Source organism: Canis lupus, chromosome 11, assembly GCF_003254725.2.
Source record: "Canis lupus dingo isolate Sandy chromosome 11, ASM325472v2, whole genome shotgun sequence".
Taxonomy (NCBI): Eukaryota; Metazoa; Chordata; class Mammalia; order Carnivora; family Canidae; genus Canis; species Canis lupus.
Window position 1 is genome coordinate 51,843,815 of NC_064253.1, and position 12,307 is coordinate 51,856,121.

The 12,307-nt window shown below is 53.3% G+C and overlaps 2 protein-coding genes across 2 annotated transcripts; both read left to right on the top strand.

The window, feature by feature from the left end:
* Window positions 1–3,698: 3,698 nt before the first annotated feature.
* On the top strand, window positions 3,699–5,333 carry HRCT1 (histidine rich carboxyl terminus 1). The gene has a single exon (XM_025433031.3). It carries the CDS (start codon window positions 4,518–4,520, stop codon window positions 4,869–4,871), a length of 354 nt encoding a protein of 117 aa, XP_025288816.1. The 5' UTR covers window positions 3,699–4,517; the 3' UTR covers window positions 4,872–5,333.
* Window positions 5,334–9,917: 4,584 nt separating this feature from the next.
* On the top strand, window positions 9,918–10,432 carry SPAAR (small regulatory polypeptide of amino acid response). Its single transcript, XM_035697194.2, has one exon. The coding sequence runs from the start codon at window positions 10,063–10,065 to the stop codon at window positions 10,288–10,290; it is 228 nt and encodes a 75-aa protein (XP_035553087.1). The 5' UTR covers window positions 9,918–10,062; the 3' UTR covers window positions 10,291–10,432.
* The last annotated feature ends 1,875 nt before the right edge of the window (window positions 10,433–12,307 follow it).

The window sequence follows — 12,307 nt, forward strand, 5'->3', positions numbered from 1 at the left end:
CAGACTGTTTCAATATAGCTGGACCATTTGAGTTCCTTTCTATATATTTTTACGTAGCCTTTTTAGTGTCAAAATTGCACCTGGGTGTACCAAGATGGTCTGCCCTGGTCCTCCAAATAGTTTGCTCAGTATTCAGTGTGACTTTTCAGCTAAAGACTCAATTCTTAAAAAAAAAAAAAAAAAAAAAAAAAAAAAAGACTCAATTCTCTAGCTCAGAAAATTTTCTTAATTTCTTTAAGGATTATTCCTCCATGGGCTCTGCTCTCTACTTCTAAAATGTTTATTATGCAAACAATTTGAATTCCTGGGCATTCTCTCTCTCTCTCTCTCTCTTCTTTATTCTTTTTTCCCTCCAGACTTATAAGATAGGTTCTCAAAGTGGTCTTTTTCTGATATGATTTTTAATCTGAAAGTAAATTTCCTGTTTTGCATAATTTTCCCAAATTCATGTATGAATTAACTTTTGAGTGTTATTTAAATAGATATAAAATTTTGGGACACCTGTGTGACTCAGTGGTTGAGCATCTGCCTTTGGCTCAGGGTGTGATTCCAGGGTCCTTGGATTGAGTCCCGCATCAGGCTGTCGGCAGGGAACCTGCTTCTCCCTCTGCCTAGGTCTCTGCCTCTGTCTGTGTTTCTCATGAACAAATAAATACAATCTTTAAAAAAAAAAAGAAAGCTAAGTTCACAGAGGAAACCATCCTCCCAAAGTACAGAGAGGCATGTGCATCCACAGACACAGTTGAGGTCTACATGCTTTGCACAGAAGCCTTGGATTTCCATAGAAGTGAGTGTATTTCCAGGTGAGATTACCATTGGATCCCTTATAAAGTAGATTTCCCTCCCCAACCATGGGGAGCATCCTCCAACTCATTGAGAGCCTGAATACAACCAAGGGAGAGGAAGGCAGAAGTTATCCCTTTTATTTCTGTCTCAATGCCTGAGCTGGTCATCCCATGTTATCTTCTCCTACTCTTGAACTGAGCAATATGCATGGGCTCCCCTGCACATTTTTTCTTTAAAAAATATATATATATATAAATTTGGGGATTTTACTGTTTATCCCTTTCTTTAGATTCTAGTAACCCTGGTAATAAGGTACAATACTCGATATCTTTTCTCATATGTCTAGCAACTTTTCTCTATTTGCTCACTTTAAAGGGGGGACCTAGATCTATATTTTGGAATTGTAACTGAAATGATTCTATAAAAATTATGTAGCTTATTTTCAAGCATGTTGGCTTCAGACAATGGAGAAAGAAGAAGAAAATCTGGTTGTTTATGGTTTAGTCGGCAGCAGGGAGGGAGGTGGAGGTGGTCTACTTGGCCATAATTAGGGCAGGGAGAGCTCCTGAGAAGAGGACAGAAGTTTGCTGCTATTCTGGGCAACTTATTTTCAGTATTTACTGAGGCAGCCCAAGGTTAGGCAGAGGATTATCTCCCTTCTCTAACTGGCATGAGAACCCAGGTTAGGAACCTGTCGGCCATTATCCTTCCTTTTCTGTGCAAAACAAAAGATGGGCTGAGTCATGGCCTTTCCTCCAAGGGCTGACACTTGTGCAGTTCCTAAATCTGCTAAGCTTGTTTCCTGCCTGTGGCCAGCTCACCCGTAGTCCTAGCCCTGGTTGTCTATCATAGGGCCTAGAGAATCTCTGCTGGGGACCCTGCACGACCTCCCAGAGACACTCTTCCTTAGTCAATGCATCTATCAGTATGGTTTAATTTGTACTATATCTCGTAGAAATTCCCTAAATTTTCTGGACCAGAATTTGTAACAGAGAGGAGTTAAGTGCGTGGGTTCAAATTATGATCCACGAACAAAGATCAGGAGACTAACTTTTGGCAGGTCAGAATACGAAACTGAATTTTACAGTTTCACCACTAGGTGGTGCCACCAACTGCCGAAAACAATGGTTGTCATCTTGGGACAGCCAAGAACCACTTGTATCTAGTACAAGCACAAGTTGGTGAGCTTGTATGGAACTTGTATGCACTTATGTATATGTGGATGAGCATGTGTGCATGCAATTCTCGTTGCGTGAGTTTACCCACAGGGCAATTTACAGGGGTGCACAGGTATGTAAGTGTGTGCATAAGTCTGTGCACCCTGGAAATACGAGCATGAAGCTAAATGATAGGAACTCCAAAAGGCTGACCTATTAGCTGCATGGTCTGAAACTCCAGTCCTTCAGCTAGGAAGGCAGCCAGTGGGGTGTGCAGAAGACCAAACCCTATGGGAGAAATATAATCACAATGCTATGGAACAGCTTTTCTGACACATTCCTCTAAAGGCATCAGTCCTGCAAACCCTGGTGTCCAGTCAGGCCTCTAGGAAGGTCTCAGACACTTCTGCAGTCCCAGAGGACTGTGGCCATTATATCTTCCCCCAAGTGCTTAAAGCATCGAATCAAATACCCATTCTGGGATCCTGTCTTCTGTCCAGATGGGAAGTGACTCTTGCACCCAAGAAAACAAATGTCTCGTGTAGGTGTGTGTGTGTGTGTGTGTGAGAGGGGTGGAGGATTCAGAGTCAGCCACATCTGCCCATCCCTCTCCATGTTATCTCTGTGGAAGGTCCCCAGCTGATCTCAGACTCTCCCTCTGGATGCCCCCTCACTCTGGAATAGTGCTGTCTTCCTTACACGCTGTAGCCCACAAAGCTGAGAAACCTTAAGCAAGCTCTTTCTCTTCTCTGGCCTCAGTTTCTCTAACTCTCAGTGAGGGCCGGGTGTGGGTGATTCCAAGATGCCCTCTGCGCTGACCGAAGCTCTGCATGTCTGCAGTTTGCAGGTCCCTGCCCCCATCCCAGGGCTGCAGTGGAGTGGGAGTCTCCTTAGAGAAGGAGGAGAAAGTTCTGTTTGCTTTCCTCCTCCTCTTTGCCGCAGACTTCTCTCCTTAACAGGCCCTGAGAGAAGGCAGCTGGGCTCTCAGGGCCCCAGAAGCCATAGGAGGGAGTTCTCGCTCTAGCATCATTAAAAGTTTAAGTGGCTTTCCCTTGGAGGGTGTAAGTCCCAGGATTCATTAGAGCTGCTGCCCCCTGAGTGCAATTTGGTTGAAGGGAATGTTTGGCATTTTCATCCAGAGGAGGTTTTCACGAAGGGTTTGAGGCCTCCTGAGAGTGCTCGTCTCACTGAGGTCTGAGAGAGGAAGTCCCCAGAGGTCACCTCTTGCCCTGGCACTTTTCCAGAGGAGGAACCCGGCTGGGTCAGGGGACGGCCTTGCCTAAGGACACGCAGAGGCTGGCTGCTGAAAACATTCCTCCCGGGGCGGGGCGGGGGACAGCAGGATGATGAGCGCACCCCAGGGAAGGGTAGGAAGGGTGAGGGCCTCACTGTGGGGGCCCCCGGGCCTCTGTGGTCTTGTGGAGCGAGATGGAGAGCTGCATGTGCAGAGGGGTTTTGGGGATGGCTCGACAAGCCCATGGCAGAAAGGGCTCCCCAGGGAGATGGTGGGCGCCCGAGGCATGGGAGCCAGATGGACAGGGTTTGTTTGGGGTGAACAGAGGGGATGCGGGACCAAGGGGCAGGGAGTCTGGGGCTGCTCAGTCCTGCCCGCTCTGTTCTTCACCGGGAAGGAATGGCATGTCACTCCGGCTGTGCAGAACACAGGGATGGGGCCAGAAGCCTGCCATTTATGGCCAGTCCAGACCGTTGAAGCGGGAACCGAGAGGCTGGGACGGGGTCTGGCCTCTCAGGGCTCAGAGCCTCCTTCCTGCCTCCAGCAGCACAGGCTAACACCCAGACCGGCCAGGACCCAGGCCCTAGAGACCGCGCAGCTTCCCTAACCATGAAAACCTGCCTGCGGTCCCTCACGGAGCTCCTGAGGTCCAGGACAATTCGTTCTACAGGGCCTGTCCCTGTCCCGGAGGATTCCGGTGGCAGGACAGGGAGCCAGAGACTCTCAAATGCTGAGGTCTCCCCCGTCCAGACTCCACTGCAATAATATTGACGGCAACCATGTGTCAGGGGCTGGCTTAAGCCCTTGATAAATCTTAACTTCTCGAACCCTTAGAAAACCCTAGGTCTGAGGGAAGGTACTCTTACTGGCCATTTTAGACATAAGGAGGCACAGCACAGTTAAGTAACCTGTGCACGAGCCACAGGGCCAGTAAATTGTATTGTTCTAGAACCCACATTCTTACTCGCTATGTGGTATGTCTAAGAGTGGAGGGAGCTGAGGCCAGGGAGGGGAAGGGGCCGGCTTGGTCACCTGGCCAGGTGGCAGAGATGGGGGCGGCTGGACTTCTGTCCCCAGACTCGGGGCCCTTCCTTCCACAGCCCGCCTGACCGCTCCTCTGTCCCCACCCAGCCTCCCCGTGGACCTCCCCAGAGTTAACAGTCGCCTGGCCTCGCGCTTGGCAGGCAGCTCCAGCCCAGAGAGGCTGCGCCCACATTCCCTGGCTGCTCTCCAGCCCGCGGGAGCTGAGACAAGGTCCAGGGACTGCGAGGCCGGGCAGAGGCTGCGGAGGGGAGGAAGCAGCACGGAGCCGCCGAGTGGAAGGACCGTCCAGCTCCCAGATGCTAGGCCTCGTGGGCTTGGTCATAGGCGCCGCTGTGGCCGTGCTGCTGCTGCTGCTGCTGGCCGCCTGCCTGTGCCGCGGACGGCAGGACCCCGACGTGGAGAGGAACCCACCGGCTGCAAGGAGGAACCGAGTCCGGTGGGCCCAGCCTTGGCTCTTCCCGCGCCGGGGCCAGCTGGGACACTTTCACTACTTCCACCATCCTGGCCACGTGTCTGGCATGCGCCATGCGGGCCTCCACCACCACCACCTCCACCACCTCCACCACCACCAAGCCCACCATCAAGGCCACCTCCACCACCACCATGCCCACCACCTCGCCCACCTCCACGTCCACCGAGGCCACCGCTGACACCTGGGAATGGCAGCCACCGCCTGTCCTACCATCACCAGGATGTGGACCCCCATGCTCCCATGCAGAGGGGCGCCTCTCTGTGGTAAACGCCGGGGACTGTGCCCTGGTCCTGCTTGGCTTCTGCGGACCATGCCCCAGGGTACCACGAGGAGAGAACTGAGGGGATTCGGGGGGGTGCCCTGTGCACACTGGAGGGTCACGGGGTGAGAGTGGGGGTGGTCCTTCGGGGACGGACACTGCCTTGGGCCTGTAACGCCCAGGGGACCCCGGTGCACGTCGATGCACAGAAGATGGGCTGTGCTCTCTGAAGTGCTGTCTCCTGACTGACGCAGGCCCCTGGCCAGGGGGCTACCTAGAAGGGGCCAGCAGTGCCCTCGAATTTGGAGAAGGCAGTATGAGGCTGCAGGGTCAGTTCACCTGTGCCTTGATGCAAGAAAATAAAAACCACTAAGAAGCTTTTGTGAAGAGGCTCTTGATTGTAACTCAGGTGGGCGAGGGAGCAGCCAGGTGTGTGTCTGCACTGCCCTGGGACCTTCCTCTCTGAGAGGTGAATGCCTGACGCCTGGTGCCTTTGGCCTGGTGCTGGAGGGCCAGCCTTGCGGGCGGGCGGGGGGGGGGGGGGGGGGGGGTGGGCGGCGGGGAGGCAGGGCGGGCCCTGTGGTGCCGCCAGCGCACTAGGGAAGGAGACCTCAGGACCTAAGCTCTAAGGGAGGATTTGGGGTTTGCACACAGCCCTGCCTGGAGGGGGCTCTCTGTGTAGCAGGGGGCTCTGGGCTTCTGTGGGACAGTCCAGGGTCTCTGAGAGAAGAGGGGTGAGACCCCCTCAGGCTGGTCCCCAAGGGCCCTACCTCCAGTGTTCTTTCCAGCTCATCTCCAGGGCAGACTGAGCTCTGGGACCTGCAGAGGCCCCACTCTGTGGGCTCTGCTGAATTCAGTATTTCCTTGGTAACTGGGCCGGGGGTTCTTAGAGAAGCCTTGAGTCTCCAGCTCCCTGTGTCCACTGGTACCTGTGTATAGCAGAGGGTGGAGAGGCCTGGCTGGAGGATTCGGTGCGGGGTGGCCTTGGGAGAGTGCTTGCCTCCTCCGGGATCACAGTTTCCTCTTCCCTAAAATGGGATAGATAGCAGAGACTCCTTCTTGCCAAAGCCTGGAGGCATGTTCCAAATAGCCCACGAATAGTTGGCGGAATTCCACAGGGAGGAAGGAAATCTTGTTCTAAGGCTTTCAGCTGGTGCTTGGGAGGGAAGTGGAGGGAGGAGAGCCTTGGGGCCGGGAGAGCTGGTGGGGAGGGGCTCGAGAGCAGGCCAGAAAGTCAGGGGCCTGGTGACTCATTGGAACAGAACATCCTGTTTCTTTTCTATTTCCCGGTGGATTCTCTGAGACTATTGTGGGGTGCGAGGGGGAGAGGGAGGCAAATTCACCCTGACAACCACACTAGATTTCTGGGCTGGGCCCTGGGTCAGTATGTATTGCTGATTTTATCTCTGCTGTGCCCTTCACATCCTCCGCACCTCCTGCATTGCTACGTTTGCCCTAGCCCATGCCCCGTGCCCCGGCCTGGATTCCTGCCCGCCTCCAGCCCTGCCCTTCTTGAAGCATCTCTGCCCTGTGGCCTAAGGGATCTACCCACACACCCCATCACCCTGGGGGGAAGTCTCTGCCTCTTGGATGGTAATTCAAGTCCCCCCCTGATCTGGTTCCTGCCCCCTGCTCCTTTTGTCCTGTCCACACTGCTCTTGTACCTTCCTCTCTCTGGGTCTTTGTTCAAGAAGAATTTGTTGCTCCCTCCTATAGGTTTCCAATGTGTTATTAGTATTTATTTTTGCATTTCTGTTGGAACACGATTACATGGTGTTCTTCCCCAGAGATTTCTGGCAGGGTTCATGGCCTCTGCCCTCATAGATCTGAGAACCTTCGAGGGCTCCCTGCCCTCAGCACAGAACCAGCCCTCACAACAGATGCTCAGGAAAAATTGTCCAACTTCATGCTCTCTGGAAAAGCAAATATGATTGGAATAACCGCTGCCAGACGTTTGGGGCTTGAGGGATGCCAAGTATAGCAGTAGGGCCTCAAGAGGATTAGGCCTCTGAGCTCCTGGGGCCTTGCTCAGGGGGCTTGGGTTCCCATCCATCCCCGGTATTGGGGGGGGGGGTTTGAAAAGTGGGAAATATTTAATAGATGGATGTGTGTGGCCTGCCGGCTTGGAACATCCCCTCTCCCTCATCTCTGCAGAGCTCCATGTCAGACTGAGATGGCCTGTCTTTCCTAAGCATGGCCTGGAGTCTCTGGGAGAGCTCTAGCTCTCTGCTCTAGGATGTTTGCCATCATCTTTGCCCTTGCTAAGGTAAGGGAAAGCATAGGATGTAGTCTTTTTCTGATCAGTTGATGACAGTGGATGTGGGAAGACACATAGTTATCTAAGTGATAACTATCTTGGGGAGTCCCATGGCATCTGAGGTTCATGGGCAGGGGCTGTATATCATAGGATGACAATAGTCACAAGAAGAAGAGAAGATACCCAGAAAAAAAAAACCTTAGTACAGACATCTCTGAGCTGTGGGAAAGCATTTATGGCTGTCTTGATCTTTTCAACTTGCCTGATAATACTACTGCCACTTAGCACAGGACAGAGCTGTTGTGGGGATGGTTGAGGGTGAGGATCCTGAACGAGCAGAGCACTAAAGGGACCTGCACTTCATGCACTTTAGCAAAGATGGCTCCTTTTGCTCTGGGCTTGAGAGGCCCTGCTGGTCATCCCACAGTACAGACTGCCAGTGTGACCTGAAACCCGGAGGAGCCTTCACAGCAGACTGGGCCTATCCTCATGCTATCACCAGGTCTCTCTCATTGTGCCACACAGCCTCCATTCAAATATTGAATGCCTGTTGTGAGAATGGACCAGAGGCCTATTTTACTGATGAGTCAAGAAGGGCCCTCAAATCTCAGAATCAGGTAAGGAAACCTATACAAGGCAGAAGATAAGAGGCCGAGCCATTGCCCTTTATTCCAGTTTAAAGATGCTGAAAAACGCACATTTACAATAGGTGGCCTCCAACTATATGCATCCACAAAGAACAGGCAAACCAGAAGTCAAAAAGCAAATAACTCGGCTTGAAACCTGACTCCTCTGGTGCCTTCTACCTCCTGAATTGGCTAGTTGATCTTGGTAATTCAATCTGAAACTACACACCACAGACTGGCTCATCATGTTTCCTTCTCTCTGCTCTGGTTGCTCCCGTTAATACCAATAATTTGAGGTGTCCAGCTTCCTGCTATGGGCTCAGCTTGCCCAGGGCTGCTCACACAGAGGAAGAGCCCTGAGCTCATGCTGGAAAAAGGAAGAGGGAGAATTTGACAGGCTTCATTTTAGTTCAAGTAGTTGCTCTCTCATTCTGCGGTTAGGCAGCTTCCTAAAACTAGTACTAAAGAAAATTCACTGGGGCCTTGGAGAACTTGCGAAGGACCCAGGCTGTGTGACCTTGGGCTGGCCCTTTGCCCTCTCTGGGCCTTTGCACTCTAATCAGTAAAAGTGCAGAGAAGGTGATTGCTCCGTGGCCCTGTCGCCGCTGGGAAGAGTATTGAGCTAGGAGGGAAAGGAGGGGAGCCCCGTACCCCCCTTCAGCCCTTTGGTGCTCTTGTTTTCACTACTACTACTACTACTACTACTACTACTACTACTACTACTACTACTTTCACTACTACTAGCAGTAGGCTACAGGCAGGTCATTGAGCTTTTGACTACATGCATTTTGTCTGTAAAATGGAGACAAGATCACTTCACAGGGTTGCTGGAGCCATTCTATGAGATAATGCCCGGCTGTGTCTGGTATCTGGAAGCATTGTTTTGCACTACTCCATTCCTCGCAGTTTGGGTAAAGCCTCCCTTCTGCAAGTGGGGTGGTCTCGGGGGGTTAGCTGTGGGAGAGCTGTGATGGAGTGAGAGGATGCAGCCCTTCTGGCAGACTTACTCAGGCGGCCTGGCCTGGCTCACCCCTCACCCAGAACGGGTAAGTGGCGAACCCGACTGCTCAGTGCTGGGACTCGTGGGTGTGTGTGTGGGGGGTGGGGTACGTGCAATCACCAAGGGGCAGGCAGCTGTGCGGGTCCTGGCCCACACTACAATTGGTGGAAGGAATTCAGGAAGTGCTCCCAGCTACTCAGACATCTCGGAGCCTTGTCTCAAGCAGGACAAAGGCTGCAGCACCCAGGGATGAGTGTCCATGGCCTGGCCCCTGGCGTGGCCCCCACATTAGGAGGCCACGGTGCCGCGTACAGCCAGTGCTGTCACTCGGGGAAGCCCAGGGTAAGTTTTCACAGCACCTGAGTGTGGGCAGCAGGTGTGAGGAAGCAGGCGGCCAGGGGGGCCGCGGGGAGGCCATGCAGAAGAGGGCTTCTTCAGACAGGAGCCACAGGGCAAAGGAGCCCCAGAGTAAGTGGTTGAGGGGGCTCAGATCCTGGCGGGAGCATGCCCTGTCCTATCTAAACGGCACCCTCCGTCCCACGTAGAAAAGGAGGCCAAGTGAAAGGGACCACAGCGCCTGCTGAGGCCCCACGGCCCTAGAGGTGACCCCGCAGTGCCCCCACCCGGACCTCGCCCAGAGCAGCGTGGCCTCCTCCCCACCTGCGTTCCTGCCTCCTGCACGCGGCTGGAGCCCGGGTGGCAGCAGCTACACTGATTCAAGGACTGGCCCAAGGTACTTCCAGGGGAGGAGCCCAGGCGCATCCTGGATCCCCACGAGGGGGAGTATTTTGTCTTTTGTCTGAGCAGACAAACCCTTGAAATCGGTAGGCGTCACCGGAGGGCCGGGTTGGCAAGGTTCCCTCTGAGCCAAGTCTTCTGCTCCCTCTTTCTCAGCCCCTCCGAGTCCAGGGAATCTTGAGCTCCCATCTCTCAGGACGGCTCTTCTTCCAAAAAGCTGCCGGTGGAGTTGACCACGGCTCTTGGGATCATGGCCGGAGGCCTAGAAAACAGTAACAGGACCCACTGAGGCCTGACTGGTGCAATGCGGAGTGCGCGACGGGCCCCCGGGGCCTCGACCCAGGGCCTCAGACCAGCATCTGCCTAGGAGACCACGAGGACAGCGGCTGGAAGAGCAGAGTGCCGGCCAGAGCCCCCTGTTTTGGATGGGGGGCCTAAAGCTCTAAGACACGCCCCGGTTGCTCAGCAGGTCAGCTGCCACGTGGGGCCATGGAAACAGCCGTGATTGGAGTGGTGGCAGTGCTGCTTGTGGTCACCGTAGCCATCACCTGCCTCCTCTGCTGCTTCAGCTGTGACTCGAGGGCCCAGGATCCTCAGGGGGGCCCTGGCCACAGCTTCACGGTGGCCACCTTTCGCCAGGAGGCTTCTCTCTTCACAGGGCCGGGTCACCATGCCCAGCCGACGACGGGTGCCCGGGACTTCTGGACCTTCATGTGAGGCCTCACGGTCCCCCAGATTTGTTCTGCTGGTGGGTCAGACTCACGCACCCCCCAGCAAGCCTTCCCTGGTGTCCTGCACCTCCGTCTGGCGTCCCTGGCCTTCCCTGCCTGTATTCAGCAAACTCCCTGTCCTGCCCGTCCCATCCCGGCTTGCTGGGCCCTCCAGCCTGGGAGATCCGCGGTGGTGGGACCTGATGGAATGCAGCCCCCACCCCTGAGAGTTCAGCTGGATCCTATCCACAGGCTGGGGCTTAGGAGAGGTGTGAAGAGTGAGTGACTGGGCAGTGACGGATTGCACCGGGGCCCTCTCTGCTGATTTACACGGAGACAGATATCACTGGAACTTATTGTGAACAGGGTGCTAAGTTCATCAGGTCCCCCCCCCCCCCGCCCCCGCACCCCAGCATGCCCGTGAAGCTGGTTCTGTTGCCACCAGAGGAAACATCGCCCTCAAGTGGACATTTTTACGTTTTTATCTGCCCCTCTCATTGAGTCGTTTGGTCACTTGCAAGCTCACGTGGCACAGAACCCAACCCTGAGACCTGAACCCCACCAGTTGCCTGAAATCAGCCCTACAATTCTGAAACCAAAGGGCTGCTTCCTTGGGAACGAGTGATTTATTTTATAATTGAAAATGCATATCCTTATATAGGTCTCTCAAGAATCAGGCTTGAAAACTGCAAAAGGAAACAGAAGAGAAGAAAAAAAAAGAGTCACAGAAAGTACAAGCCATTTGATGAACAGGAAAGCCAGAAAGAAGACTTTGAAACACATTTGGAATGAGACTTTATTACTATATTCTTATAGGTCACTTCTGTTCTTAGAGACTGTGAGTAACTTGCGTCACTTAGGAATGATGAAAATATCATGAACTGAAAGATAATTCCAAATAAGTTAAAATGTTATGTTACATTGACAGCATGTAGCAAAGCTCTTGTTTTCATCACAAATAAAGAGATGCTCATTTTTTATTAATAGAAAATCTGTTTTCTCTGTACCAGGAAATAAATGCTGTGCCGCATTTAGAATCTGGTTTGAAGGGTATGAACTCCTGGGTCTCCTGGCTCACATGTCTCCCTTCAGCCCTGAATGGATGGGTCTCCTAGGACCTGCCTACTGAGGGTGGTAAAACTGACCCTCATGGGGGCCTGGGCTCTAAGGGGATCCCCCAGGCTGTCTTGGCCACAGGGAAGACTCTCAGAGAGAGGCCTGGGGCTGCAGAGGTGCAAAGCGGGAAGATGTAGGGAGAGTGTCAGGCTGGCGAGGAGTGGAGAAGGGGAGCCTGAGGAGAGGCACCGCCCAGGAACAGGGAGGAGTTCCTGGGAGCATGTCATTGGTCACTCTGGACCTGAAAGCCCCCTAAACAGGGCCTTCAGAGATGTGTGGGGAAGGGAAGTTGGCTGCAGGGAGGACCTGGGGACTGAGTAAAGGGAACTGCAGGTTGTGTTCTCTCCAAACGAACACTGAGACAAAGTTTGGGATGCAAGATGTTTATAAGGATCAACACCTGTGAGGGGAAGGAGAAAGCAGGATTAGATGGAGAGAACGTTCAAATTATGATTTGGGCCCTTAATACCTCCTACCTTTGCTTAGTCTCTCGGTGCTGGCCACCCCCATTCCCTGTCCCTCAAGTTTTGACCTCATATAAAGCAGCTCTGCAGCTGAGGCTACTCCTGAAGTCCTTCCTTGAAGGGGTCCTGGGTACACCACTTTTTTTCTCAGAAGTCAGTAGGGGCCTGTTCTCAGAGGTGCCCAGACATCAGAGGTGGGTGAGCATGTCTAAACACAAAGAAATACTTGGCATGGAGGCTCCAGATGGGCAGAGACAGCAGTGTAAGGACTGGGACCGGGAGAAAACTCAGTTCTGTTCTAGGTCAGGTGTCTTTCAGCCAGACGCAAATACCAGGATGCCAGGCCCAGAGCTCTGTCCCTGTGCTGCATGGTCACAACCTCCTTGGGTCAGTGGAAGGAGGGTCTGCAGACTGGAATCACATGACTCTGAAAACAAAGAGATG

Bases quoted from the DNA above. Each gene is read 5' to 3' on its own strand.
- HRCT1 (XM_025433031.3), top strand. From the start codon at position 4,518: ATGCTAGGCCTCGTGGGCTTGGTCATAGGCGCCGCTGTGGCCGTGCTG.
- SPAAR (XM_035697194.2), top strand. From the start codon at position 10,063: ATGGAAACAGCCGTGATTGGAGTGGTGGCAGTGCTGCTTGTGGTCACC.